Genomic DNA, 26,019 nt, shown 5'->3' with positions numbered 1-26,019 from the left:
TGCTCTCCAGTAGAACTCTGCCTATCCTGCCTTACTGTGGTTCTTTTTAAAAGTATTGAAATTTGTGTGCTTCCATAACTCTGCCTTTTTCCCTCCCTTTTTAATAACTTATTAGAGTGCCATCATATGTTAAGCTCTCACCTCTGTCTGAAAATATGTGGTGTTTCTCATTAAGACTTGTCTGATAAGTGATTAGGGTTAACCCAGTCTATTAGGGTTGTATGTATATAATAGTGACTGTGTTGATTTTACTTACCTCTTTGTGCTAGTGTAATTTGCAAGTGTGTCTTTAAATAACTATATACTTTTACACCAAAGCTCTGGTCAGTGTTTGCTTGTGCTACTGTATCTCTGTACCTATTGTGTATACTCTATATACTGCCTAACTCTTCTTGAGGGAAGTCTGACTTCTCAGCCACAGCTACCCAGTGAATCTGTGTGGTACAGACTGCTACCAAGTGGGTTTACTGCCAAACACCTGTAGTCTTAAATCTTTTGCAATGGTCCCTAAGGGAACTGCACAGGTTTCTGCCTAACACACCCCGCAAGGGAGACTCCTTCCCCAAGAAAACGTCCGAGGGGGGAGGGACCGTCCAGGTTCTGACACCAGCACATGTACTGAGGTTGCTTCAGCTACCGGCCGCCAAGCCGAGGGGTCGCTAGATCCTGCCGGTGATGTCTCAGATGGACCACAAGTTTCTTTTACCGTATTTCCACCCGAGGGGCTACGCCCTACTACCGGACAAATGTCTGAGGGGGTGCCTGTACGCAACACTACCGGCGACGCAGCCGAGGGCACAACGCCTACCAGGCCCTGTCCTGAGGTGCATGGCAGGTGTCAAGCTCCACCGCCAAGAGTTCAGTAAGAGGCTGCCGCGCCAGACAAAATGGCTGCTCGTCCGACGCTGACCCTTTTTGGGGAGCAGGTGGGAGAATGAGTTTCCAGGTGGGGAACCGGTCAGGGTCTCAAGGCGGATAGACCCCGCATGCAGCAAGGCAAGAGTACGCCCAAGCCTCAACAATCTCAAGGCTCTGCTCCCCTACTCCCGTGCCACCTAGCGCCCCACTGACCTGTGAGGACAGGTTTTTAAAATGTTCTTCACTCTTATGAGGTCCACAGTGCTACACTGACGACACTCAACTCATTTTCAGGCTGCCCTCGGCCACCTCCTCTGCCTCCCTCATCGCTGATTTTCTCTCTCTCTCTCTCTCTCTCTCTCTCTCTCTCTCTTTCTCTTTCTCTTTCTCTTTCTCTTTCTCTTTCTCTTTCTCTTTCTCTTTCTCTTTCTCTTTCTCTTTCTCTTTCTCTTTCTCTTTCTCTTTCTCTTTCTCTTTCTCTTTCTCTTTCTCTTTCTCTTTCTCTTTCTCTTTCTCTTCTCTTCCCACCTGTGAGGCTAAGAACCTCAGGGTCATCTTTGACTCCACACTTTCCTTCTCCGCCCACATCTCTGAGGTCTCTAAAAAGTCAAACTTCGTATTGCACCTCCTCAGAGGCACTCTTCTTTTCCTCTCCTTCCCCCAGAAGCTCAAGGTCTCCCAAGCTCTGGTTCTCTCTAGGATGGACTAGTGTAACAGCCTCTTTCTAAATCGACCTGCCTCCATTCTTCGCCCTCTGTAACTTATCCAGAACAGGACTGCGAGACTTGTCCTTGGCCGCAAGCCCTGGGATCGTATCTTTCCATTGTCTCCCAGTGGATGCAAGGATTACATTTAAAACCCTCTGCATTGTCCCCAAGGCTTTCTGGGTCCAAAATACCTTCAGTTATACCTCCGCAAATACCTCCCCTCTTGAGCTCTTCAATCCTCTACCTCTAATTCCTTCAGGGTCAGTCGTTTCTCAAAGAAACGAGCCGGGGGTAAATCTGTATTCGGCCGGGGCCTCCTTCTGGAACAGCCTCCCTGCCACTTTAAAACTTAAGGAGAACTTCCTCTTTGCATCTGCCTTTTCTCCCCCTCTCCCTTGCTGATCTGCTCTCTCTTGGCACTGTGCATCTGGCCACCCTCCGAGCCCTTGGCCCAGTTACCTGCTCACCCTGCCACCCTTCTGCACTGCCTCCCGGCCACCCCTTGCCATGGGGACTGTATCTGTACCCATACAGTCCCCCTTACCCCATTTTCTTTCTTATCAGACTTACCCAGTTCTGCTGCTGTAAACACAGCACTTGCCACTTGCTGGCTGCACTACCCCTTTTTATTGCTCCATTATATATTTTACTTGTATTTATTATTTGTCTGTTTATCCTCTGCTCTGCGCTTTCCACCCTCCTCCTTCGATGCACTTTTCCCCTTTCCCATGCACTTGCATAATCTCAATGTCACTGGGCCTAGTAAGATTGTTGTTTTGTTCTCCCCTGTTCCCCTCCCTTGCCTTGTTGCACTCTGAAACACTTGTGTACGAGTGTGATACAAATAAAATATCATATATATCATTCTTCGGGGTGTGATCAGGGACATGCAGTCATTCCTCCTATGGCTCCAGCACCTCTGGCCCCCGCACAGCCACAGTTGCCCACGCCAGGCACCACGGTTCCGGCCCCCTGCCTCCTGCAGCTCAGGCAGTTCCACAGCAGCCTCTGGCTCCTGTCGGCACACCTCAGCCTTCGGCGCCCAGTACTCCACCTGTTCCGGACCAGCAGGACACCGATGAGGACCACCACCCTGACACGCCTTCTTTGGCCACAGCATTCCATGAACGACTCGCAGGGGTCTGTCCGAATACTAGGAGCTTCCACAACCCGAGGTTGAGCAACCAGAGGCGGGGGTCCTGGCCGAGGTACTCACTCTGTGCCCCGCGGCTAGAATGGGGATTCCGATGCAGAAGGATGTTGTCGCCTTAGCCAAACCATTCGGCGCCAAGTACAGGCAATTGGAGGGGGATCCACTCTTGCTGTAAGCGCACCCTTGGCCTCACTCCAAGCCACGGTCTTCCTCGGCTACCTCGTCCTCGGCGCTCCACAGCAAGGAGGGAGAAGATCTTGGAGGCATATGGGAAGAAGGTCTATTCCAGCGCCTCGCTGCACCTTCGTCAGTCTTATGCGGACGCTATGCTTGCAGCCATGAATCAAAGGCTTTGGTGGGAAATAGCTGACTTCCTATCGGAAATTCTGGTGCAAAATCAGGTGCCCTTCAAGGCGGGGCTGGTAGAAGCAAAGACGGTGGCTCAAGACATCACAGAGTCCACAGTTGCGAATATATAGATACCTCAGGCTGTGCCATCTGCATCACTGCAGCCATGAGGAGAACTGCCTGGCTACGGGCTACCAAGTTCAACCTGGACATCCAGGAACACATATTGGACCTACGATTCGAGGGTGGTGACCTTTTTCATTCCATCACCGATAAGGAACTGGATAAGAAGAAAAACAGTTCCCAGACTGCAAAATCCTTATCTATCCTCACAAAGTCCACGCCAAAGATGTACAGTCAAACGCACCATTGCTCCGACAAGGGGCGGGCCTTTGGCGGGTTCCGGGGCTTCCCAGAACATAGGTCAAGACAGCCGGACCGATCTCCAAGTCCGCACCGCTGTAAACGGCAAAAGGCGGGGAATAAGGGCTTCTTTCAGTCCCCCTCCTCAGCACCAGCCTCAGAGGGAAAGTAGGCATGACACTCCCCTCCGGGTCCACGTGTCTCCGGGGGGGAGCAGCCTGCCCTTCACGCACAATATTGGCACACAAAGTTGACGGACGCCGGGATCCTCTCAGTAGTGTCCACGGGCTACCGACTACCGGTTCCTCCCTCCCCTCTCTCCTCTTCTCCACTCCCACAGATTTGAACAGCAACTCTGTTGTCAGAAATTCAATCGCTTGTAGAGAGAGTCGGGCAGTGGAAGAAGTCCCAGCCTCCCAGCGGGGTATGGGTTTCTACTCCAGGATTTTCGCCATACACAAGAAGAACCAGGTTGGCCTGAGAGTTGTGCTGGATCGTTCCACCTTGAACCTTTGCCTCCCTCTTCAAAAGTTCAAGATTGTTACCCTGGCGCTTATTGCAACGACACTCTACAAGGGAGACTGGATGTGCTCCCTGGATCTGAAGGACGCATATCTACATGTCCCGATTTGGCAACCTCATCAGTACTTTCTGAGGTTCATGGGCTTAATTTCCAATACAAGATTCTACCCTTTGGCCTCAATTCAGCCCCCAGGGTCTTTACCAGACTCTTGAATGCAGTGGCAGCCCTTCTCAGGGCCTAGGGTCACCATGTCTAGCCATATCTAGACAGGGGCGAGATCCCCGGAGACAGTCCATCACACTTCCTCCACCCTCAGGAATACGCTACACGAAGTGGGATTTACCATCAATCTCAAGAAGTCCCAGCTGTAGCCTACGCAGAACCTAATGTTCCTGGGCCTCATCTGAGATACGAGCTCTGAAGACAAGATCACAGCCATCAAGAGGGCCACGGGTCATTTTCTCACCAGAACGGTGACCTCAGCATGGTGGTACCAACACCTCTTGGGTATCCTGGCGGCATGTCTACTGGCAGTGGCATACACAAGGCTCAAAATTGGACGATTGCAACCGCACTTCGCAGCCTCATGGAGTTAGGAGTGGGATTCCCAGGTGGAACTCATCAGCATTCCTCCCTTTCTCCACCAGGACCTTGTCTGGTGGAGCACAGACTGCAATTTGAGGATAGACAGTACCTTCAGGCAACCAGCACCACAGGTTACCATCCCCACAGACCCTTCCTTGGAGGGAGGTCTGGGAAGCCACCGTGGACAGCCAGAGCGTCCATGAGTTTTGGTCTCGTCAGGAACAGTAGGCCCATATCAATTGGCTACAGCTGAAGGCTATCTGGCTTGCTCTCAAAGCCTTCCTTCCATTGATCAGTGGCATGATGATCCTCCTTCAAATGGACAACTCCACCAGAATGTATTACATCAACAAGCAGGGTGGCACCAGGTGTTCTCCCCTATGCACCTTGGCAGTCTGCATTTGGGAGTGGACCCTGGAGAACAACATGCACTTGAGGGCAATCCACCTCCTGGGGGAGTCCAACCTGGAGGCGGGCAGGCTCAGCAGACTGGGTGCGGACAACTATGAATGGCAGTTGAACGAACAAGTCCTTCAGGGGATCTTCAACGGATGGGGTCATTCTCAGGTGGATCTCTTTTTCACCTGGTCCAACAGTAGGTGCCCCCAGTTCACGTCCTGACAGGGACAGGGCTGGTGCTCTCTGGGCGATGCAATGCAGATAAATTGGGACAACATGAACGCGTATGCCTTTCCCCTGGTCCACAGGGTAATCTGCAAGATCAGGAAGACCCGGCACCTCAGTGTCACCGTGCTAGCTCTGTGGTGGCCCGCGAGGCCATGGTTCTCGGAACTACTCAGCCTGTCGGAACAGGCCCCGGTGCAGCCTCTGCTCACCTACTCTCACAGCAGGGAGGCACTGTCATCCACCCCACCCCCCGAGATTAGCCCTTGCAGCGTGCTTCCTGAACAGGTCTCTTTAAAGCATCTGCGTCTGTCATAGGCTAACCTAGACATCATACTGGGCGCTAGGAACAACGCAACTAGGAACCAGTACAAGAGCAAATGGACTGTTTTGTCACTGGGCAGAATCAAAGGAAGCTCATAAACCATTTGACCCAGGGTCAGTGAAATCCAGGCACTGGTGCTTCAGAGCCCTATACTACCTTTCATAGGGACATGGTGGTCCTTCAAACTCATCCTACGCTCTTACCTAAGGTAATCTCCTCGTTTCACCTCAATGAGGAGATAGTGCTACCTACTTTCTTTGCGGACCCCAAGGACGAGGCACAGAGGGTTCTGCACTGTCTAGATGTCAGGCATGCTCTAAAATTCGACGTGGACAGAACCAAGAGTTTCTGCAAATCAGAGGCTCTCTGTCACCTTTGGTGGGTCAAGGCCAGGCTATCTAGCGTCCAAGGCCTCCATAGCAAGATGGATGGTTGCGGCCATCAAGAAGGCTTATGAGGGGCAGTACAAACCACTCCCGGCAAATATGCATGCCCACGCTATCAGAGCCATGGCCACAGCTGTGGCTTTTCAGAGGCATGTTCTGTTGCAGGTGATTGGTAAGGCGGCTACATGTGCCACGCTTTGTCTTCTGCAAGCACTACTGCTTGGATGCCAGCTCCAGGTCGGACGTGGCATTTGGTCAGGCAGTTTTAAGGAACTTGTTTTCTTTGGAGTGTCGCCTCTCCACCCTGGGGCTACATTCAGTTGTAATTGCCCATACAGTATGGAGGAAAGGGTATGGGACGTAGGAGTAATAATAATTACTCAGCATAGTGACTAACGTAGTCCTAGTCCCCTTTCCTCCATACATCCCACCATCCTCCCCCTTAATAAAACTGGTGTCATTAGGCAATGGTAATATTGTCGACGCGTCAAAGGGGACTGAGGAGTGGCGCCGGTGGGCGGAGTCAGGCGAGTGCATGCCCCCAGGGCTGCCCATCTCTTTATAAAGGGGAGGAAGATTTTTCCCTGGTGAAAAAGGTTCTGTCACCCGTCCGTACCGAGGGACGCCCATACCGTACCTCAGACCAGTGGGTGCTCAAGACTGTAGTTGACTGTTTATTTTCTTCATCTGCCTCGATAACACAAGCCAAACAACAAAAGTCTGGCTCGTCTTTGCCTCCAACATGTGGGTTCAAAACATTTTGTTCTAGATCCCTCAGTATGTAGCCTGTCGTCCGGTAACTTAAGGAAGGCCATGCAGATGTTGGGCATGATGGCATCCTGTATCTTCCTCATTCCACACGCCAGTCTCTGCATGCGCCCTATGCAGGAGTGGCTCTCGAGCCAATGATGTCAGCTAATCGAGCAGTGGGACGATCTAGTAGTTGTCTTGAAAGCCCTTGTTCAGTCTCTGCAGTGGGGGTCGAAGGAGAACTGTCAGAAAGGAAAATCCTTCACCACCCCCTCAGTAGAAGCCACGCTCACCATGGACACATCCCTGTCAGGGTGGGGAATACACCTTCTACACCAGATAGCACATAGCACATGGTCAAAATCAGTACCAAAGAAGCAGATCAACCTGTTGGTGCTACTTGCTGTATTCAATACTCTGAAAGCATTTCAGACATAACTAACGGGAAACTGTTCTGGTCCTTACAGCACCACAGCCATGTATCTCTTGAAAAAACAGGGGGACACTCACTATCCAGGGCTGTTCAAACTGTCAGAGCATTTGGAAATGGGCACACAAACACATGTTCCTCCTGTCACAACATGTTCCAGGGGAGCACAATTTTCTGACAGATGTGCTCTGCAGAGATGTGCAGCTACCCGTAGAGCACGAGTGGTGCTTGCACAAACAAATTTTACACAACGTTCTAGGTGTTCCCCACTTCCGCTGTGTTTCAAATCTAGGTGTTGTCCCACATTATTGAGGAAGTGGTGGCAAAGGAGGTGGAGCTGGCCGACTGACCACAACCAAGAACGTTAGAAGGTACCATTGAGCAGAAACCAGAGAGACACACCCTGGAGGCACTGTCAAAATAACCGATGTTCTAACTAATCCCCCCACTTTCCTGCTCCTCCAACATAACCATTGCCACTATACACGACTAGGGGCTATCCACATTTCACTTAGACACACCTAGAACTAATCTAATTCTCGCATTTAACCGCCCCTCCAAGACTCTGGAAATAATCTTAGAGGGAACATACACATAGTCCATGAATCCATCGGCACAACAACACAACACAATTCAATCATACACCTAACTGTCATCCGTGACTGTGGACCCCCTTATGGATACAACTAACCAGTGTGCACGACCGCAGCCCCACACACCAAACACTAACACTGATCTGAGGCACTGAGTCCTACCCTTACGGTTACAACATGCAGGGCCTCTCAACCAACTCCCATACGCAAAACAATGCTCAGACGCACCAGTTCCCCGTGGTTCTGAACCTATCCTATCATCCCTTCATCACTAACACACCCCACCCTCTTCAGTTGCAAAGCCACGTGAGTGCCTGGAGACTACCCTTGGTGGTAGCAGTGCGCGGTATAAATCAACATGACCTAACGTCTCAGCCTGTGCGTCTCACCTGGCAGGAGTGGAGAATGGGTTGGTGGCACTCTGAGCAGCAGAGCTCGGTCTCCCACGAGTGGGAGCTATGCCCGGAGGTTACTACAGAGATCTTCCTGTGGGGCAACCCGACGGTGGATCTGTTTGCGACGGTGGACAACACGAAGTGCAGGCAGTTCTGTTTGGGGGAATCTCCCCTTCACCCACCCTACTGACAATGTGTATGAAAAACAAAACATTACAAGAAAACAATTAAAAACATCCATACGGGAATTCATTCATTTCTTTTCACACACTTATAACCCTGGTGTTATAATTGTTTTGACATTTTAATGCAACTGTTCAAGATGTGTATAAGACATTTAAACATGATGGTCTGAGAGAAATGAAATTATGTCTACATACCTTTTATATGGAAATTGAATAAAGTAATTTCTGATGTTTGTTAATCTTCTTAGAATCACATGCTGTGCATAGGTCCGACATCCAGTGGTCACTGCGGAGTATTGCATTTTGTTTTTCGTAGTCGAAAAGGGGACGTCGACAAGGCGTGTCTGTAACACTATCCCTATAGTGACGTGCGTTGTACCCATAATCTCTCTCGCGTCGAGGTCCCTCAGATTGTTTTTTTCCGCCCAGCTTCTGGTCGCCTTACGCGGAGCTCCTAGAGAGACATTGCAAATACTTACTATCTGACCTCGGTCCTTAATTATACTTATTATATTGTTAAAGATCCCTCCCCTCGACGTTAGCTGTGAAGCTGTTTCTCCGCCGAGCAAGTTTTCGACCGAGGGGAAGAGACGGAGGAGATCCTTCTGCGCTGCCGAACACGTGGCCTGGCCTCGCCGGCCAACATACAGTAGGGAGAGTGGGGGTTTGAACTTTTATCTTCTCTTTGAGAATGTCTTTCTTTCTCCCCTATCTTTCCCTTGGGGTTGTTATCACCAGTTATTGCCTCAGCTATGGAGAGGACACCTTTTAAGTTTTGCCCACGCTGTAGGGGCAAGAAGGACAAACACGCTCTGTAATCGTTGCTTGCCCCTCGATCATAAGGAGGACAGCTGTGCGGCCTGTAAGCTCTTGAAACCAAGAACTCTTAAAGAACGCAAAGTTAAGAGGTGGGCGGACTATGCTATGTCGAAGTCAGTTTCCTCACCCGCCGCTGCTGTTACAGAAAGTGACGAGGAGGGTGATAACTCGACGTCCGTTACGGAAGTCATTAACCCCCAGAAGGAGCGCTCGGGCTCCTCAACGTCCGTCCCCGGCCCCGACGGGCTCGGCTCACGCCCTGCTCTTGGGGATGAACACCACGGCGACAGGGACGCACACAGACCCCATAGGCCTAAGCACACAACCCACGGCTCTTCTTCGTCGAAGACGAAGGATCCATCAGCGCCGAAGGGGACGCAGGGCACTCCGGCGTCTACCTCAGACCGTAAGGGTCTCAATCCCCACCCGCAAACGCAGTCGCGACCAGCGATTGGGCTTTCATCAAACACGGGCGCTACCCCAAAATCATCCGACGTAACACTCCATAGAGCGGCTGTCGAGGAACAACGCGTAACGCAGGCAACGTCGACACCAGAGTCCTCTACTGACAAACTCGTTGTCGAGAGCCTGGCGAGAATTGTTTCCGAAGACACACGTAAGCGGACGACGAAACAAATGTCGAATACCACACAAAAAGCTATAGAAACGCCGAAAAAGCATAAGCGTAGCCAGGAACTGCCCCTTTCATCTAAGGGCACTTCGGAACTACCGGAGGGCTTTTCAAATGGCGACGGAAACCTTTCTTCGACGTTGTGGGAGCGTTCTAAGCGTTTTGAAGGTGAAAACACTGATTTCCCCCCTCTAGACTATTCAGGGGTCCCCCATGAGACCCTTGAAAGACTCCATTCTTGTAGGGAGAAAATGGAAAGGTTTTTGGGAAACCAAAACCCACCCACACCCAAAAGACTAAGAGAATGGCCCCAGGATGACCCTAGGGTCAAAATTCCTAGGCTGTTTCCCCCTTCTACAGACGTATATGACCTCACTGAAGAGGAGCAATACCTCCAGGAAGATGATGAGTGTTTGGGTGGAGAGGAAGAACATGAGGAAGAGGGGTTTGAAGAAGATCCTTACACTAGTGCAGGAGCTTTCGAAGAAGATACAGCTACCTTGCAGCCTTGGCAATCCCCATCAGTGCACTCAGACCCTGATGTCTTTCACCCTTCTCCTCCCAAGGATTCACCTATTGGAAACACCTCTCCCATAGATGACCAACCTTCACTTAATGCACTATTGCGCAAGGCAGCAGCGCATTCTGAAATAGACACAGGGGAGACTCTTCCTGACAAAATTTTTTTAGAGAAAGTTATTAAAGAAAAAGCCCCTGTTAGTCAGTCTATTCCGCTCCTGGCTTCTATAAAGAGAAGAATAACTCCTTCCCTTTCCAATCCTACCTTAGTCAGAGGGGTCAACCCTCGGATAGAAAAGCTCTTCAGCCTTTGCGCTCTGACCCGTTGTACATCAGAGGCCATTATATTCCGGACTCCCTCGTAGTTACTAATACAAGGAAAAGAGCAGGGGTACCACTATCCACTAGTGAGGCACCACCTGACAAAGAGGGCAAAAAGCTCTACGCACTTGGGAAGAGAATCACGACGTCCGCCGCCTTTTCAACTAGGATTGCAAATAACAATTCCCTACTAGCTACCTACGCAGATGCGCAGCAAAGCAGAGGATGCACCAGAACCCCTGCGTTCACGCCTGTTAGCTACAATCTCAGAGGGAACTCTTGTAAACCAGGGCATCGTAAAGAACTGCTTAGATGCCGCAGAGACGGCTGGCCGTTCCCTGGTTCAGGGAACACTTCTCAAACGCCATGTCTGGCTGCGCAATTCGGGATTTAAGCCGGAAACCCAGGCTTCCCTGATAAATAAGCCCATAGAAGAGAAACATCTGTTTGGGAAAGCAGTTGATGAGGCCGTAGAACATGCGAAGAAAGAGTTTGATACCATCAAAACTCTTGACCAAATTTCTAGGCCCCCTAACAGACGCGGCTATGACAATAGACGCTCCTTTCGTGTCAACGCCAGCAGCAAAACCAAAAGCAATTTTACTCTGCTACCAACTGGCCCTCTAACCAGGGTAACAACACCCAGTTCAGTCAAAGAGGCCAACGCCGTGGCAGGGGAAGAGGTAGCGGCTCCAGCCCCAAAGGTTCCACGCCCAATACCAACAAATGACCCGAAGATTCGGGTCCCCTCCCATGCATCACCGGTCGGGGGCCGGCTAACATCGTTCCTTTCAGCATGGGAGGGAATATCATCAGACCGCTGGGTATTATCTACCATAGCCCACGGGATACTGCATCGAATTCAACGGTTCCCCGAAGTACAGACCCCCACGGAACCGATGCATGACACCGGAACACCTCACCATTCTTCTACAAGAAGTAGAAGAGCTACTGAAAAAAGAAGCTATAGAGGCTGTCCCCCTATTTCAGGTAACAGAAGGTATTTATTCAGAGTACTTCCTTGTACCCAAAAAGGACTTAACCATGCGCCCTGTATTAGATCTGCGCCCAGCGAACAAGTTTGTCAAACCCCAAAAGTTTCGTATGGTGACCTTGCAGGAAGTAATCCCACTGTTATCACAGGGGGATTACATGACAACACTGGACATGAAAGATGCATACTTTCATATTTTAATGTTGCCAGCGCACAGAAAATACCTCCGGTTCAAGATAGAGAACAAACACTACCAGTTCAGAGTACTACCCTTCGGGATAGCATCTGCACCAAGGGTATTCACGAAAGTACTGGCAGTGGCAGCGGCCCACCTGCGCAGGTTATCCATCCCGGTATACCCTTACCTCGACGACTGGCTCATAACAGGGGATTCTTACGAAACATGCTTCTCCAATACCCAAAAGATTGTAGACCTTTTGTTCCAACTGGGCTTCTCCATCAACGAAAAGAAGTCCAGCTTAGACCCCAGCCAAATCAAACAATTCCTAGGGGCTCTAATTCGAACAAAGGACGGCCTCGTCTTCCCCTCCAACGAGAGGGTCCAAAACATGCTGTTTCAGATCCCCCATTATGTGGCAGGTCGAGAGGTGACGGTACGCAAAGCAATGCGCTTGCTAGGAATGATGGCGTCATGTATTTATTTGGTACCTCACGCGCGCCTGCGCATGCGCCCAATGCAAGAGTGGCTCAACAGCCAGTGGTGTCAGGCCAGCGGACAATGGGACGATCTAGTGGTGGTCTCGCAGGCCTTGGTTCTCTCGCTACGGTGGTGGCCTTGGTTCTCTCGCTACGGTGGTGGACAAAAGAAAACCTGTTATTAGGGAAAACTTTTGCCACACCCGCAGTGGAAGCCACTCTAACCACAGACGCAACCCTTACAGGATGGGGGGGCTCACCTATCCCATCACACTGCTCACGGAGCGTGGACTCTGAGCTTAGCATCCAAGCATATAAACCTGCTGGAACTACTAGCGGTGTTCAAAGCACTGAAACCCTTTCAGGAACACCTACAAGGAAAGTCAGTGATTGTCCTCAGACAGCACCAGAGCCATGTACTACCTCAACAAGCAAGGGGGCACTCACTCTCCAGGCAGGACTGTCCAAGCTGTCCCAGAACATCTGGAAGTGGGCTCTCAGACACAACATGTTCCTACTATCACAACATGTACCAGGGGAACTCAATCTGCTAGCAGACAAACTCAGCAGAGACTTCCCCCTGCCCGTAGAGTACGAATGGCGGTTACAAGAAGACATTGTCTTCGACGTCTTCACACAGTGGGGTTTCCCAGAAATAGACCTGTTCGCAACTCTGGAAAACTCTCAATGCCAAGATTACGCCTCCAGGTACCCCCAGAACCAGTCCAAGGGGAACTGTCTATCGATTCCATGGTCAGGGAAATTTTACGCTTTTCCCCCGACTCCCCTTCTCAACAAGATAGTGCACAAGATGCACCAGGAACAAGTTACCATGATACTGGTGGCCCCTATGTGGGCCCGACAGCCATGGTTCGCTCACTTGTTGGAGATGTCTCTATCTCCTCCAGTGAAACTGCCCTGCCCGTACAACATGCTGTCACAAGACAGGGGCAGGACACTGCACCCATGCCCTCAGACCATGAATTTAGCAGCCTGGCTCCTGAGGTCATAGAATTTGGACATTTACAACTTCCACAGAGGTGCATGGACATCCTCAGAGAGGCCAGAAAGCCTAACACTCGTCACTGCTATTCTAGCAAATGGAAAAGATTTGTCATCTGGTGTAGAGGGAAGAGTATCAACCCCGTTGACTGCTCTCCCACACAAATTATTCTGTACCTGACCCATTTACTGGACTCGGGTCTAGTATTCAATTCTATTAAAGTACACCTGGCAGCGCTTTCTGCTTACACCACTTCACAACTCAAAGTATCGTGGTGGAAGATCCCAGTAATCAAAGCCTTCATGGAAGGGGTAAAGAGAATACACCCTCCAATAGCAAACCCAGCTCCCGGCTGGGATCTAAATGTGGTACTCACCAGGCTCATGGGGTCACCCTTTGAACCCATGCACAAGGCAACTCTTAAAGATCTCACTCTTAAGACTGCTTTCCTAATAGCTATACCTCCATTAGGAGAGTAAGTTAACTACAGGCCCTTTTGGTTTTAGACCCCTTTGTAACAGTTCACAAGGATAAAGTGGTTCTACGCACACACCCAAGGTTCGCACCGAAATTTATCTCCAAATTCCATGTCAACCAGTCTATAGAACTACCAACGTTCTTTCAAAATCCTTCAAATCTAGGAGAAAAAAGCCTGCATACACTTGATGTGCGCAGAGCTGTCATGTTTTACATGGAAAGAACTAGTCCACTGAGAAAGACTAATCAGTTCTTTGTCTCGGTGGCAGCAGGAAGAGAAGGAGATGCAGTTTCAAAATCCACTATATCTAGATGGATTGTACAATGCATCACTCTCTGTTACACTGTTGCTAAGAGAGAACTACCCTTCAAGCCAAGAGCACATTCTACTCGAGGCACTGGGGCATCCATAGCATTCATTGCAGATGTTCCCCTTGAGTCCATCTGCAAAGCGGCAACCTGGAGTTCTGTACACACCTTTACAAAACACTACTGTCTAGATGCCCACTCTAGATCTGATTCCCAGGTGGGACAAGCAGTATTAAGACATCTTTTCTCTACTGTTCCTTCTCACAACCCACCTCCAACTCCGGGTACTGCTTGCTAGTCTATGCACAGCATGTGATTCTAAGCAGATTAACAAACATCAGAAGACAATGCATTACTTACCGTAAAAGCATTTCTGATGGTTGTATATGCTTAGATTCACATGCGCCCACCCTTCCTCCCCGCTCGGATGGAAGGAACATAGACATCCTTTTCTATATCTCTCTTTTCTGTACTCACTCATGTCTAGAAGGCTCCCTCAGGGCAGAAAAATACAAACAGAGGGACCTCGACGCGTGAGGGATTATGGGTACAACGCACGTCACTATAGGGATAGTGTTACAGACACACCTTGTCGACGTCCCCTTTTCGACTACGAAAAACAAAATGCAATACTCCGCAGTGACCACTGGATGTCGGACCTATGCACAGCATGTGAATCTAAGCAGATACAACCATCAGAAATGCTTTTACGGTAAGTAATGCATTGTCATATGTTTTGATATCAATATTATGTTGAATTAAACTCATGTTTGAATGTTTTGAGTAATGGTTTAGAGGCATTACATTTCCAGGGGATTTATTTGTATTGATCTCAACCGCTACAGGTACATTCTGTTCTAAAATAAATCAGTCTCTGTATAGATATGTGTTCATAAGTGTTTTGATTGCATTTTACTTTTGGTTATTATTTCTGTTTAACAGTAAATGAGCTTTTGTAATTAAAACAGTTTCCCACCTTTTTAAAGATTTTATAAATTCCGTTCAAATTGTTTCAGACTTTACGTGAACTGGAGATTTTTACGGGGAATTGAGGCACAGTTCTTGGCTCTCCAAAAAGGATTTAATGAAGTAATTCCACAACATCTGCTGAAGACATTTGATGAGAAAGAGTTGGAGGTTAGTGCACAAATGCTATGTCGTCAAGTTTGAGTAAAATGGTTGATGCATTACAAGTAACAAACAGACCAAGTTAGTCCCAAGTTCTTTCAACATCATCCGTGTGTTGAAATACAAGACCTCAAATTGATATGCAATTTCTTATGACTTGGAAGCGATTTTCTTTTTTTAAATCACAGCAGCTTTATATTTTCCCCATATTGTATTAGTCCTCAGAGTCCCTGATTGAATGTCGGTGCTGTGCCTTTGCCACTTCTCTGCACATTCGGTTTGATTAGATGCACGCCACCGATCACTGGATAAAAGTGAAAGGACTGGCACCACCAAATATATAGTTTTCTTCATCCAATTAAACATGTGTCTCACATTTTGAGCATTATGACCCCCACCGAATTGTTGCATGTGATTTATACCATTGTATTTTAATCAAATACATTTCTCACCAATTAAGGTAAAGTGTCCTTATGTAGTGCTCTTATACCAATACATTTTTTATTCTGGTCCTCAGTGAGACCTGGGAGTGTTTCACTGAGGATGAGTAGTTGGAACACCATTTAAAGACAATTAAACAAGCATTGGCAAAGCCAATAGTGTTGGCGTTCATAGTTTATTGCATTTTATGTTTAGCATGGAGGGGGAGGAATGACAGCACAGAGAGGAAGAAATGACATGGGAGGGAATTAAGGGCAGCACCGAGGAGTGAGAGAAGCACTGTGGGGTAATGAAGAAGAAATAAATGGCTACACGTGGAAGAATAAAAAATCCAGTATTTTAACGGTAGGCCAGCAATGATACACAGGAGCATTGTACATTTAAAGGAAGGAGTCGTAGCATAAATGAGGGTGGGGAGTGACAGGGTAAATGGTGGCGGAGCAAGAGCATTGGGGGGAGGGTAATCAACAGCGGAAAGACCGTGCTAGCAGGGGAAAGAGTGACAGAGCAAGGGTGAGTAGCGGCAGTGAAAGGAGGAGTGGCAGCCAATGGGAACGACATTGCAAGGGGGCGGGGCAGCACACAAGGGGGACAAAACCAGGTCGGTGGTGGCACAGCACTAAAGAGCAGGGAGGGACAGCATCAAGGGGAGGCAGCGCCAGGGAGGGACAGCGCAGGAGTGGAGCACCAGGGAGGGGGGGTCAGCCCCTGCGACGGGGGGGGGAGTGTGAGAAACCTAAAGTTGTCTCACCCGCTAGACACCAGGGATCTGTCATCCAGGTGGCCAGGACGTGCCCATTTCTTTTGGGTCCAGTTCCTGGGGGTGGACCAGTGCTGGAGGATAGCCTGAGTGAGGGGTCTTCAGGAAGTGGGACACCGGATGACGAGACACGGTATCCCCTTCCCTATAACACCTTTACCCCATCCGACCAGGTAGGATACTTAGGAACTCAGCAGCCACCCCAGGCCCCCTTTACAACACAAACACTTTCTCACAGACTGCTCACTATGAGATAAAATGGACTAACACCCGTGCTGTGTACCTGACATGTACCAATACAATGATCAGGCAGGGTCAGGAAATTACTGGCCATCACACACCTGACTTCATTACACTTCCCTACAAGGATCAAAGGAGGAGCACAAGAGCACACTCTGAGCAAGGCAAAACACACGAGGAAGCAGAAGTTCCAAGATGGCAGTTTAGCACGTGGAGAAAGACAGCAACACAGAAGCAGAATACAAGGAGGGAAGTACCCTTGACCTTTTTGACGAGGAACTGTTACTTACATGAACCCTTGAAAATAGAAAGCATAAGTCCAGGAAAATTCTACGAAGTATAAAGTATGTATTAAAGGCGATCTGAGCCTGGCTGAGGAGGATCCGAGGGGAATATTGAATCCCCTGAGAAGTTGAGTACATATGAAATTCCGACATGAAAATAACGTATTGTTTATTTGTTGCATCAGGCCCTCTGAAAGAAGAGACTTTGAAAGGCAAAAAGACTTAGGCACAGAAGGCCCCTATGCTAAAGTTTGAACTGCACCCTTAGGCCAGAGAAGCCAGAGATTGTGCTAAGCTAGCTCAAGTGTACCGCCTTGTCCCTTGCTAAAAACGTGGGGAACGGAGGCCAACGGTCTGAACATCCTGACATATGATTTCTTGAACATTTTTTTTGCATAACATGGTTACCCACACTATTTGTATTTAGCGATGATAATTGGCAATAGATGTATTAGTATATGCCCTTTTATTTTGACAAACACCACTAGGACTTTATTATTTGATGGTCGTAGCTTGCTTCCATATTTAGATTTAGGATTAGATAGGCGTTTTTCAAAGCCTTTCATTTGAAGTTCAATAAACACCCTTGAACTGTGGTCACTTGTGTCTGCCTTACTGTTGATACCATGCTTTTCTTACAGGAGAGACTGCGCAACGGGGGGGAAGGAGAGGAGGGACAGCGCTTGGGGGGGCGGGTGGGGAGAGGAGGGACAGCGCTTGGGGGGGGGAAAGGAGAGGAAGGACAGCGCTTTGGGGAAGGAGAGGAAGGACAGCGCTTTGGGGAAGGAGAGGAGGGACAGCACAAGGGGGTGAGGAAAGACAGCGCAAGGGAGGGGGAGGGCCAGCGCAAGGGATGGGGAGGTGGGCCAGCGCAAGGGATGGGGAGGTGGGCCAGCGCAAGGGATGGGGAGGTGGGCCAGCGCAAGGGAGGGGGAGGTGGGCCAGCGCAAGGGAGGGTGAGGTGGGCCAGCGCAAGGGAGGGTGAGGAGGGACAGCGCAAGGGAGGGTGAGGAGGGACAGCACAGGGAGGGGGGATGCACATATCAAGGGGGATGTTCAGAGCAAGAGGGTTAGAACAAGGCAGGGGCATTTGTTTGTTGTATATATAATTTCAGCCTTTGGTTGTAATTGTCCCATATTGTAGTTTTGATTTCAGTGTGATTTCTTAAAGGACTCCCGTAATGTTGTACGTGGTACTGCACCTATCCAAAGATCTATAAACTGCAGTTTTCCTCACAAATTATTTTATTGTAGAGGTGCAGTATGTAAGGAAAGGTTGTTATCATTAATGAAGACTGACACAAATGAGACACAGTTCAAGGGTGTTTATTAAACTTCAGTGGGTTGGTTGAACGCCTATCTAACCCTAAATCTAAAGATGGGAGCAAGCTATGACCATCAAAGAATAATAACGCAGTCCTAGTAAAGTCTCTGTCAAAAGAAAGTCTATTGCCAATCCTTACCTCTAATAACAAATCGTGTGTGAAAATGATGAATGCAAAATAAGTGTTCAAGAAACAATATGTCAGGCTAACTGAGTAGTTAGCTTCCTTCCCCACGTTTTCAGCACAGGACAAGGTGGCACACTCGAGCTTCGCTGCGCGAAATCTCTTTTCCAATGAAAGTCCCTTATTCATAGAATGCCTGAAGTAACAAACAAATGCTTTCTCGTCAGGACTTTCACATTCACAAAGTCTTTGGGTATCTTACTCACCCTGGGTCTCCCTCAGTCTAGTTCAGACCCCTTTTCGCCAGTTCACTGGTGCTGGGGGAGGTTCTTCCCCACTCAAGCTTTCACATTAAAACAACTGTCGAGGGCTTTCGAATGTGCCAAGTTTTAGCTCCACATCAGCATGACCACCTCTAACATAACTATTATAGGCTTACCTCGGCTGTTAGGCAGAATCCTGTGCAGTTTCCTTGGGGAACACTGCAAAAAGATTAAGACTACAGGAGTAAGCAGTAAACCCAATAGGTAGCAGTCTGTACCACCCAGATTTACCTGGTAGAGCAGTATATAGAGTATACACCATAGGGCTAAAAACACAGTAGAGCAAAGAAACACTGACGAGAGCTTTGTATAAAAAGTATATAATTATTTATTTAAAACACACTTTAGCCAATATACTAGCACTCTAAATCAAAAGCAAGTTAAAACGCAGTCGGGTAAAGTATACACACCTCCCTTGATAACTATTAGACAAGTCAGAGTTAAAACACCGCGATTTGTTAAAACAGATGTGAGCACGTAACCTAGAGGGCACTCCAATAGTTAAGTTAAAGGGAGAGAAAAAGGCAGAGCATAGAAATAAAACAGGTCCCAACACTTTTAGGAGTTCTCAGCAAGGGAATAAAGGCAGTATACACTGTAGAGCCAAAGTTCATAGGCCAGGCCCACTTTAAATGGAGCAAAGTAAAATGTGCCCAGGATCACACGGTTTAATATGCACTAAAAGTCTTTGCAGAATGTTCAAAAGAGGTTGGGGCGATTCAAGAAGGTAAAGATAGAAGGTCTGGGGCCAACCCAGTTGGAAAGCCAAGGATTTAAGGGTCACCTTGGGCAAACCGAAGAAAGGGAGGCCAGGCAGGACACAGTACCTTAAAGAGAGAGGAAGCTCCAGCGGTGGCAGTTGTTCCTGGCAGTGGTTGCAGTTCGTTGTTTCGACCAGGGGAAGAGAAGATCTCGTCGAGGAGGAAACGTGAAGTCGATGCGCTGCACAGGGATGAAACCAGCCGCAGAGTTCGTCGGTAAAAGGTGCGTTCCTTTTATTCGCGGTCAAAGTGGTGAAGCTTGGCTATCGGGCCACCGGGGTGCTTGGCACGGGCGATTCGACCAAGAGACGTCTTTGGAAGGGGAAAGGGGCGAACTGGTTGGTCCCACCAGCTCCGAGGAAGAAGACTCATCCAGCAGAAGATCTTCTCTCGTCGTTGGGAAAGTGGTGAGTTCGTTGCAGCAGGGCTTCACCGGTGGTGTCGTCGTTGCAGATGGCTCAGCTTCTTCCCTCTTCGGATTCTTAGGTCCTGTGGTGACTTCTGAAGTTCCAGTCCCAAAGGCCCTGCTTTTATGCAGAAAAACCCCCATTCAACAGCCTAGCTGTTACTCAAACATGCTAAGTGGTGAGCCGGGTGGCTCACCACTGGGCCAATCAGAATAGAGTGCGACTTGAGTTGCTAAGGCAACGCAGTCCAGGGTGCCAATTCCCCTCCCCACACATCATTTGGAACCCAGACAGAGTGGCACCCTTTGGAAGGCTTCTGTAGAGAAGCCCGCCAAAAAGTGGAACAAAGGACTCGACCTTCGTTAGAGTTACAGAGACGGACACGAACGCCATTTTAGAAAAAAGTTCTGGCAAAAAGACCCAACCGTTGATTTAATATAAAATAAATAAACCGGCAGTATCTTTAACATTGCACCAAAAAGTGGTGTGTTTAAAATCAATGGGAAAATCCCACAGAGAATATTCCGGTTGAATATTTCGCGTGGTAACCACTGCCACCAGCCAGAAACTCGACAAGGGGGGACTGGACAGTGCCCCCTTGAAAACAGACCCAGGGGCAATATAATTTACCCCTTCCAGTACTTCCACAATATGATGTGTACTGGTGCTGTTCACAATTTAGGACTAGTAAAGTCAATGGTGACTTTATATGCCCTGGGAGACAGTAGTCAGTCCCAGGGTATTGAGTATATGTTTGGGGGTCACTATGACACCCCTGTGTTACTGCACTGAGGGTGCTGTGTATCACATACACAAAAAATAGATGATACCCTATAGAGTAAAAAGAAAACCCCATAGCCCATAAGCACATAAGTCGGACATACCTCAAATCATGCCTAAGAGTGGGAGGAGAAGAGTCTCACTCTTGGCAGGAGAAAAAAAACAAACCCCAAAAATCCAGCAAAGCTGCTGGGGGAGGGGGAGGACTCACTAGGTTTGGGAAATTAGCCTTATAAGAGAATTCTTCCTAACATCGCCTGGGCTCGAGCCTTTCATCCACAGTTCGGTTGTGCCTCTCTGTCACTAATGGGGTTTTGATTTCTGAATGGTTCTTCTTTTCCAAACTTCAATCTCAAGTCCCCCAATCAAGATATATACTTCATTTTTTGTAGTTCACAACTCAAACTTTTGAAAAGGCATTATAGTTTTAGCCCGGCTGCTCTGTTACTTTTGACCTTTTCAGAACCTAGCTTTTTGTTATTCATGTATACTTTCTCTCCATATACTTTTAACAGTTCATTCTTCTTGGCTGTGATTTCACTGTTTCTTTCAAGAATTATAGTTGTTTCATTTTCAGCACTTCAAGTCCCAGCATGCTTCATTCACCATAAGCTTTTCACACTTGGCTTTTTATGCAATCACTTTCAATGAGTTTTCTTTGTTCAAACTTGCTCTGAAAGCATCCTGGTGCTTCTGGTTTCTCTAAAACTTACTGATGCTTGTGCTTGACATGAGCGTGTACTTCTCGGCGCTCCTCCTTTGCCTCTGGGGTTCATCAGTTTGCCCCTTTTGCATTCCGGCGTTTCTGCAACGCCTGAGGAGAGTTACCACATGCTTGGGATTTCAAAGAAGCGGTTTTCTCCAGCCCAGCTTCCTGCTGTGCCGGTTCTGTGCCACGGAGCTCCTGCTCCAGCGCCCCTCACTAGAGTAGACCCTCTCACATCAGGGATCCATGATTTGGCGTCTTCTGGACAACAGCCCAGCTTCCTGCAGCTACCACCAGCGCTTTGCCTTGCAGCATTCAAGCTTGTAGCTTCTGCCTTTGCTGCAGCTTCCTGCTTCTCCTTCTGGACGGCGTTCCCAGCTTCCTTCAAGTGTGTTTTAGTGCTCCACCTTTCATTCTGGCAGGGAGGTTTAATAGGAGTCGGGTGTGAGTAGTTTTCTAGCTCAGCCTGACTCTGCTTGACCTTGTTAATGGGACAAGATGGATATCGCCCATAGGAACTAATGGTGCATTGGTCCCTATGGGTAATTTTCATCGTTCTTGTCTGCCTCTTCCTTGTCCCAGTGGTTTTGAGAAACAGTAGCGGGGGGAATTATTGGAGGTGTAGTTATCAGGAGGGAGTATAGAAAAACCCTGGGGCCTCTTGTCAAAGTGGTGAGTATATAAAGTTGGTTTTATTTTTGTTAGGGAGAATTCTCCAAAAAAGTTAATTTCCCTTACCTACTGAGTCCCTCAGCAGCTTTGCTGGATTCCTAGGGTTTATTTTTTTTCACCTGTAAGAGTGTGAGCCTTTTTCCCACTCTTACATGTATTTTGCTGTGTGTGTTTTTACCAATTGTGTGATCTTGGGCTCTGGAGCCTCACCTACTCCATGGGCATCATTTTTTGTGTTACACAGCACCTTCAGTGCAGTGACACAGGGTTGTCTTTCAGACTTCCCACTGACTCTGTTTTTCTGGGACTGACTGTCTTCCCAGAAACATGTAAAGTTGCCATTAGCTTTATGTAGTCTCGTAACTACAGACCCAGTACAACCCATCTTACATGGAGTATTGGAAAGGGTTCATTTCTTTTTGTCTGTTTCTCTTGGAACACTGTTTCGCTCCCTTTTCATCGAGACTTGGCTGGTGGCAGTGGTAACTACCCTATTTCTCATACCGCGGTTATCTTAAATAACCATGGTATTGTTTTAGGCTACTTTATTAGCCTCGAACATGAACCAGCTTGACCAAATATATTTTATTTTGGCTCCGGCTGGGTTTATTCACCATTTCTTTTTGTAAAAGTCTTTCTCGTGTTTTACCTGGCGCGCCAAACCAGGTTTGGTTCCTTTGTTTGCCGTCTTTTTGCGGGCTTCTGCACAGAAGCCCTCCTTAAGGCGCCTGAAAGTCTGGGTAGGCAGGAGGTGAGGGAGGAGTCTGCCATGAGTTCCCTCGGTAACCCAAGTCGCACTCCTGTTTGATTGGCTGGGTGACTGTACTTGCCAGGACAAGACACCGTGCTGTGTGATTGACAGCCAGGCTGTGTGAATGGGGGAAAACTGCATAAAAGGCAGGTCTCTGGGACTGGAAAGGCAGAGTCGCCACTGGAATGAAAGAACCGACGAGGAGCTGACAGAAGAGGATCCCTACAACGACTGAACCACCCGGTGAAGCCCTGCTGCAGTTCCCAATCTTCAGAATCCGACAACCGAGAGGATCCTCCAGGAATCTTCTTCCCTTGAGCTGGTGGGACCAACCAGTTTGCCCAAACTTCAAGCCAGGACCCCTCCTCTGGTCGAATTCGCTGTACAGCGCTACAGTGGGTCGGATAGCCAGAAAGGTCAGACCCTGCTTGGGTTTTAAGGCGCACACCTTTTATTTGTTGCTTTGCTCCTCTACTGGTTTCTTCCCTGGGTAGTGCAGGAATCTCCAGTCTTCCTTCTTGTCAGTCCGACTGTCGCTTCAGGAACCGTGAGCCTGCAGGAACTAGCAGGAACTTCCACCTCAGCTACAGCTCCCTCTATCCATTTTAAGGTACTGTGCAAATCCGGTTGTTCGTTTCGTTCATGCAGTGAAAGTGTGTGAAATCTTTCTCCAATCCGAGGGCTTGTCCTTCTCTTCTCTTTGAACTAACGTTTCTGCTGACCAACTTCGTCCGGAACTCGTGGCAAGAACTTTACCGCGAACTAGCCTGAACCGTGTGATCTTGAACAAAAGACTTTTGACCTAGTGACTTTGGCCCAAAGCCTTTTTTACCTGATTATATCACTGTAGTTCCTCTTGCTCAATTGCCCTGCGTACTTACCTGTTGGTGTGGTTCAATTTCTATTAACTTTGTCTTTCCCTCCCTTTTAAATTGCTGGAGTGCCATTTTGCTCCCACTTCATTTTGTGAGCTTAACATGTCTGGAACTTATTGGGAGTGGTGTGGTGTATTAAGAGTGTGATTGTTTAAACTGCTTTACTTGAGTGAAATGTTATATGACTGAAGAGTAAATAAATGTATATTATTTTACTTGACAACCTTAAGTCAGTGTTTGTTTGAATCATAGTAATTGCAGTCCTTTGTGTAACTATTTGATACTCCTCACTTACTCTTGAGATAAGTCTGGCTGCTCAGCCATTGCTACCACTTTTACTGTGTAGTACAGGCTTGTACCAAAGGTGAATTTGTACTGTCACTTGTAGTTTTAATTGTGTGTGGTGTTCCCAAAGGGTACTGCATATAATTCTGCCTAACAATTTTCCTGGGATGTTTTTTCCTTTTTGTTACAGAAATATACTGGGGTATGAGAGAATATGGTTGACAGTATCCCATAACAACTGAAGGGGTGGCAGTTAGGGGTACACTGAAAAGGGGATATACTGTGTCTTTCCCTTAAATGTTTCCTAGTAATTCCCTAAGGTTCTGGGCAGTTAAATACCTTCGGGTTTTTCACAAGTACCACTGACATGTCCTCACAAGAAATGTTGATGCGATTTTATATGAGGACATCTGTATGTTGTCACTAGTACTGCACCTCTCCAAAAAATAAACGCTTGTATGGTAACAGTGTCCATAAAGGGAAACCGTGCATGTAGCCAAACGGGGCCAGGAAAGTAGTCCAAATATAGCTAAACTTCCTCAGACTGCGAAAAGAAAGATCACTACGCCATCCCAGCTTTGAAAGTGACACAGTCACTTGACATAGCGCAGAACTCCTGATTTAGAGAACATTAGTTAAACGAGGCACTATTGGATTACATTGTTGTAATGGGACAAGAAGCTTTAGTATGTCGGCCAATTATGCACAGAATTTCCAGTTGTCATGCCAACCACAAAGTCCACTTATGGCATCCCCATATTTCTTCTCTGTAGCAATGGTGTTGGCAATATTCTGGTGGCTGCGCCACCAAAATGCTCCAAAACCAGAAAAGTGAATAAAAGGGCTTTTTTCTTTACACCGGGCTGTACAGCAGTAGTTTGGCACTCCACAATTGCTGACCCTATTTGCCTGTCATTGATTGGTAAACTGGCAAATCAAATCGTAGGAAATGTGGGAGTAAGTAAAAAAGCAGCTGGTTTCATGTGGACCATTGGTATTTGTATAGGGTTCTTGCATTCTACCACTGCTGACATGCTTTGCTTTCATCCCTTTCAAGTCCCACGCGGACCTTTTTAGGTTTTCTTTCTTAATCGTTTTCCAATAGAACATGGCACCAACCTCATATTTTGAAAAGGCCAAATAACATGCCCTATTTCCATTGTTATGGATTGTCATAAACTACCTGGGCACATGCCACTTTGCCTACATGCATCATCCCTGGGCAGTGTCGAAGGAGATCTTCTGTCTCCTACTGCATGTATCCTGTGAGAATGTGTGCGCCAGTGCAATAAAACACACAGCCAGTTAGTAAGCCTTGCATTGGGAAAGGCTTTCAACATTCCCCTTCTTGCTTTTTGGAATACTTAAATATATAATGTCATTACATATGAGTTTGTCTCTCTTGAACAATTGAACAAAGTGTGCTCCTCTGTAATTGAACATTTTAAAGGACTTATTGGCTGAAAAACGTGTGAAACAATTTGAAATGTTTGTGTTCATAGCTTATTGTTTGCGGACTTGGCAAAATTGATGTCAATGACTGGAAGTCGAACACAAGGTTAAAACACTGCACGCCTGAAAGCAACATTGTGAAATGGTTCTGGAATGCTGTGGAGTTCTTCGATGAAGAGAGACGGGCACGTTTGCTGCAGTTTGTCACTGGTTCATCCAGAGTGCCACTTCAGGGCTTTAAAGCTTTACAGGGTGAGTGGATCATATTGATCTCATTTGTTTTGGCCTTTTGTATAGCTTCATCATGGCACTTCGCATCATCACAATGATTAGCTCTGGAGTCCCTTCGTCTGGTGGATGGTACAACAAAGTCACTTTGCCCATCGAGAGAGACTGGGGAACTCTTGAGTCATGCAAAACCACCAGGTACATGAAGAAACCACGAATGAAGTGAGGGATCCCCAGAGCTCCTCACTTCATTCGTGATTGTCACCCTTAAATGAAAATAGTATTGTCAGCCAGAAGTGGACAATGAGGGCGAGTTATCTAAAACTTCCGTAATGTACGGTGTGCAGGTTTAGGAGGAACGAACCCTGAGAAAGTCAGACCTTGTTGTGAGTTCATTACATGTGGGATAATTGGAGCCGGCACCAGGGCTCTGATCCCAAAATCCATGCACGGACTGAGACTCTTAAGCGCACCTCGGGTGTGCCAGCCCTGGCGTGGACCTTGGAGCAGGGACTGAGAAATA

At 47.9% G+C, this 26,019-nt stretch overlaps 1 protein-coding gene across 1 annotated transcript in view; it reads left to right on the top strand.

Moving 5' to 3' along the window:
- Positions 1-26,019, top strand: part of SMURF2 (SMAD specific E3 ubiquitin protein ligase 2) — a 1,271,870-nt gene that overhangs the window by 1,151,128 nt on the left and 94,723 nt on the right. Inside the window, exons 16-17 of the mRNA XM_069655016.1 lie at positions 14,972-15,092; positions 25,319-25,520. Of these exons, the coding sequence (XP_069511117.1) occupies positions 14,972-15,092; positions 25,319-25,520 (323 nt within the window). The remainder of the gene's footprint in view (positions 1-14,971; positions 15,093-25,318; positions 25,521-26,019) is intronic.

Source organism: Ambystoma mexicanum, chromosome 3q (genome assembly GCF_040938575.1).
Source record: "Ambystoma mexicanum isolate Mex_15411 chromosome 3q, UKY_AmexF1_1, whole genome shotgun sequence".
NCBI classification, from domain to species: Eukaryota; Metazoa; Chordata; class Amphibia; order Caudata; family Ambystomatidae; genus Ambystoma; species Ambystoma mexicanum.
The sequence above is the reverse complement of the archived record's forward strand: the minus strand, read 5'-3'. Positions and strand labels throughout refer to the sequence as shown.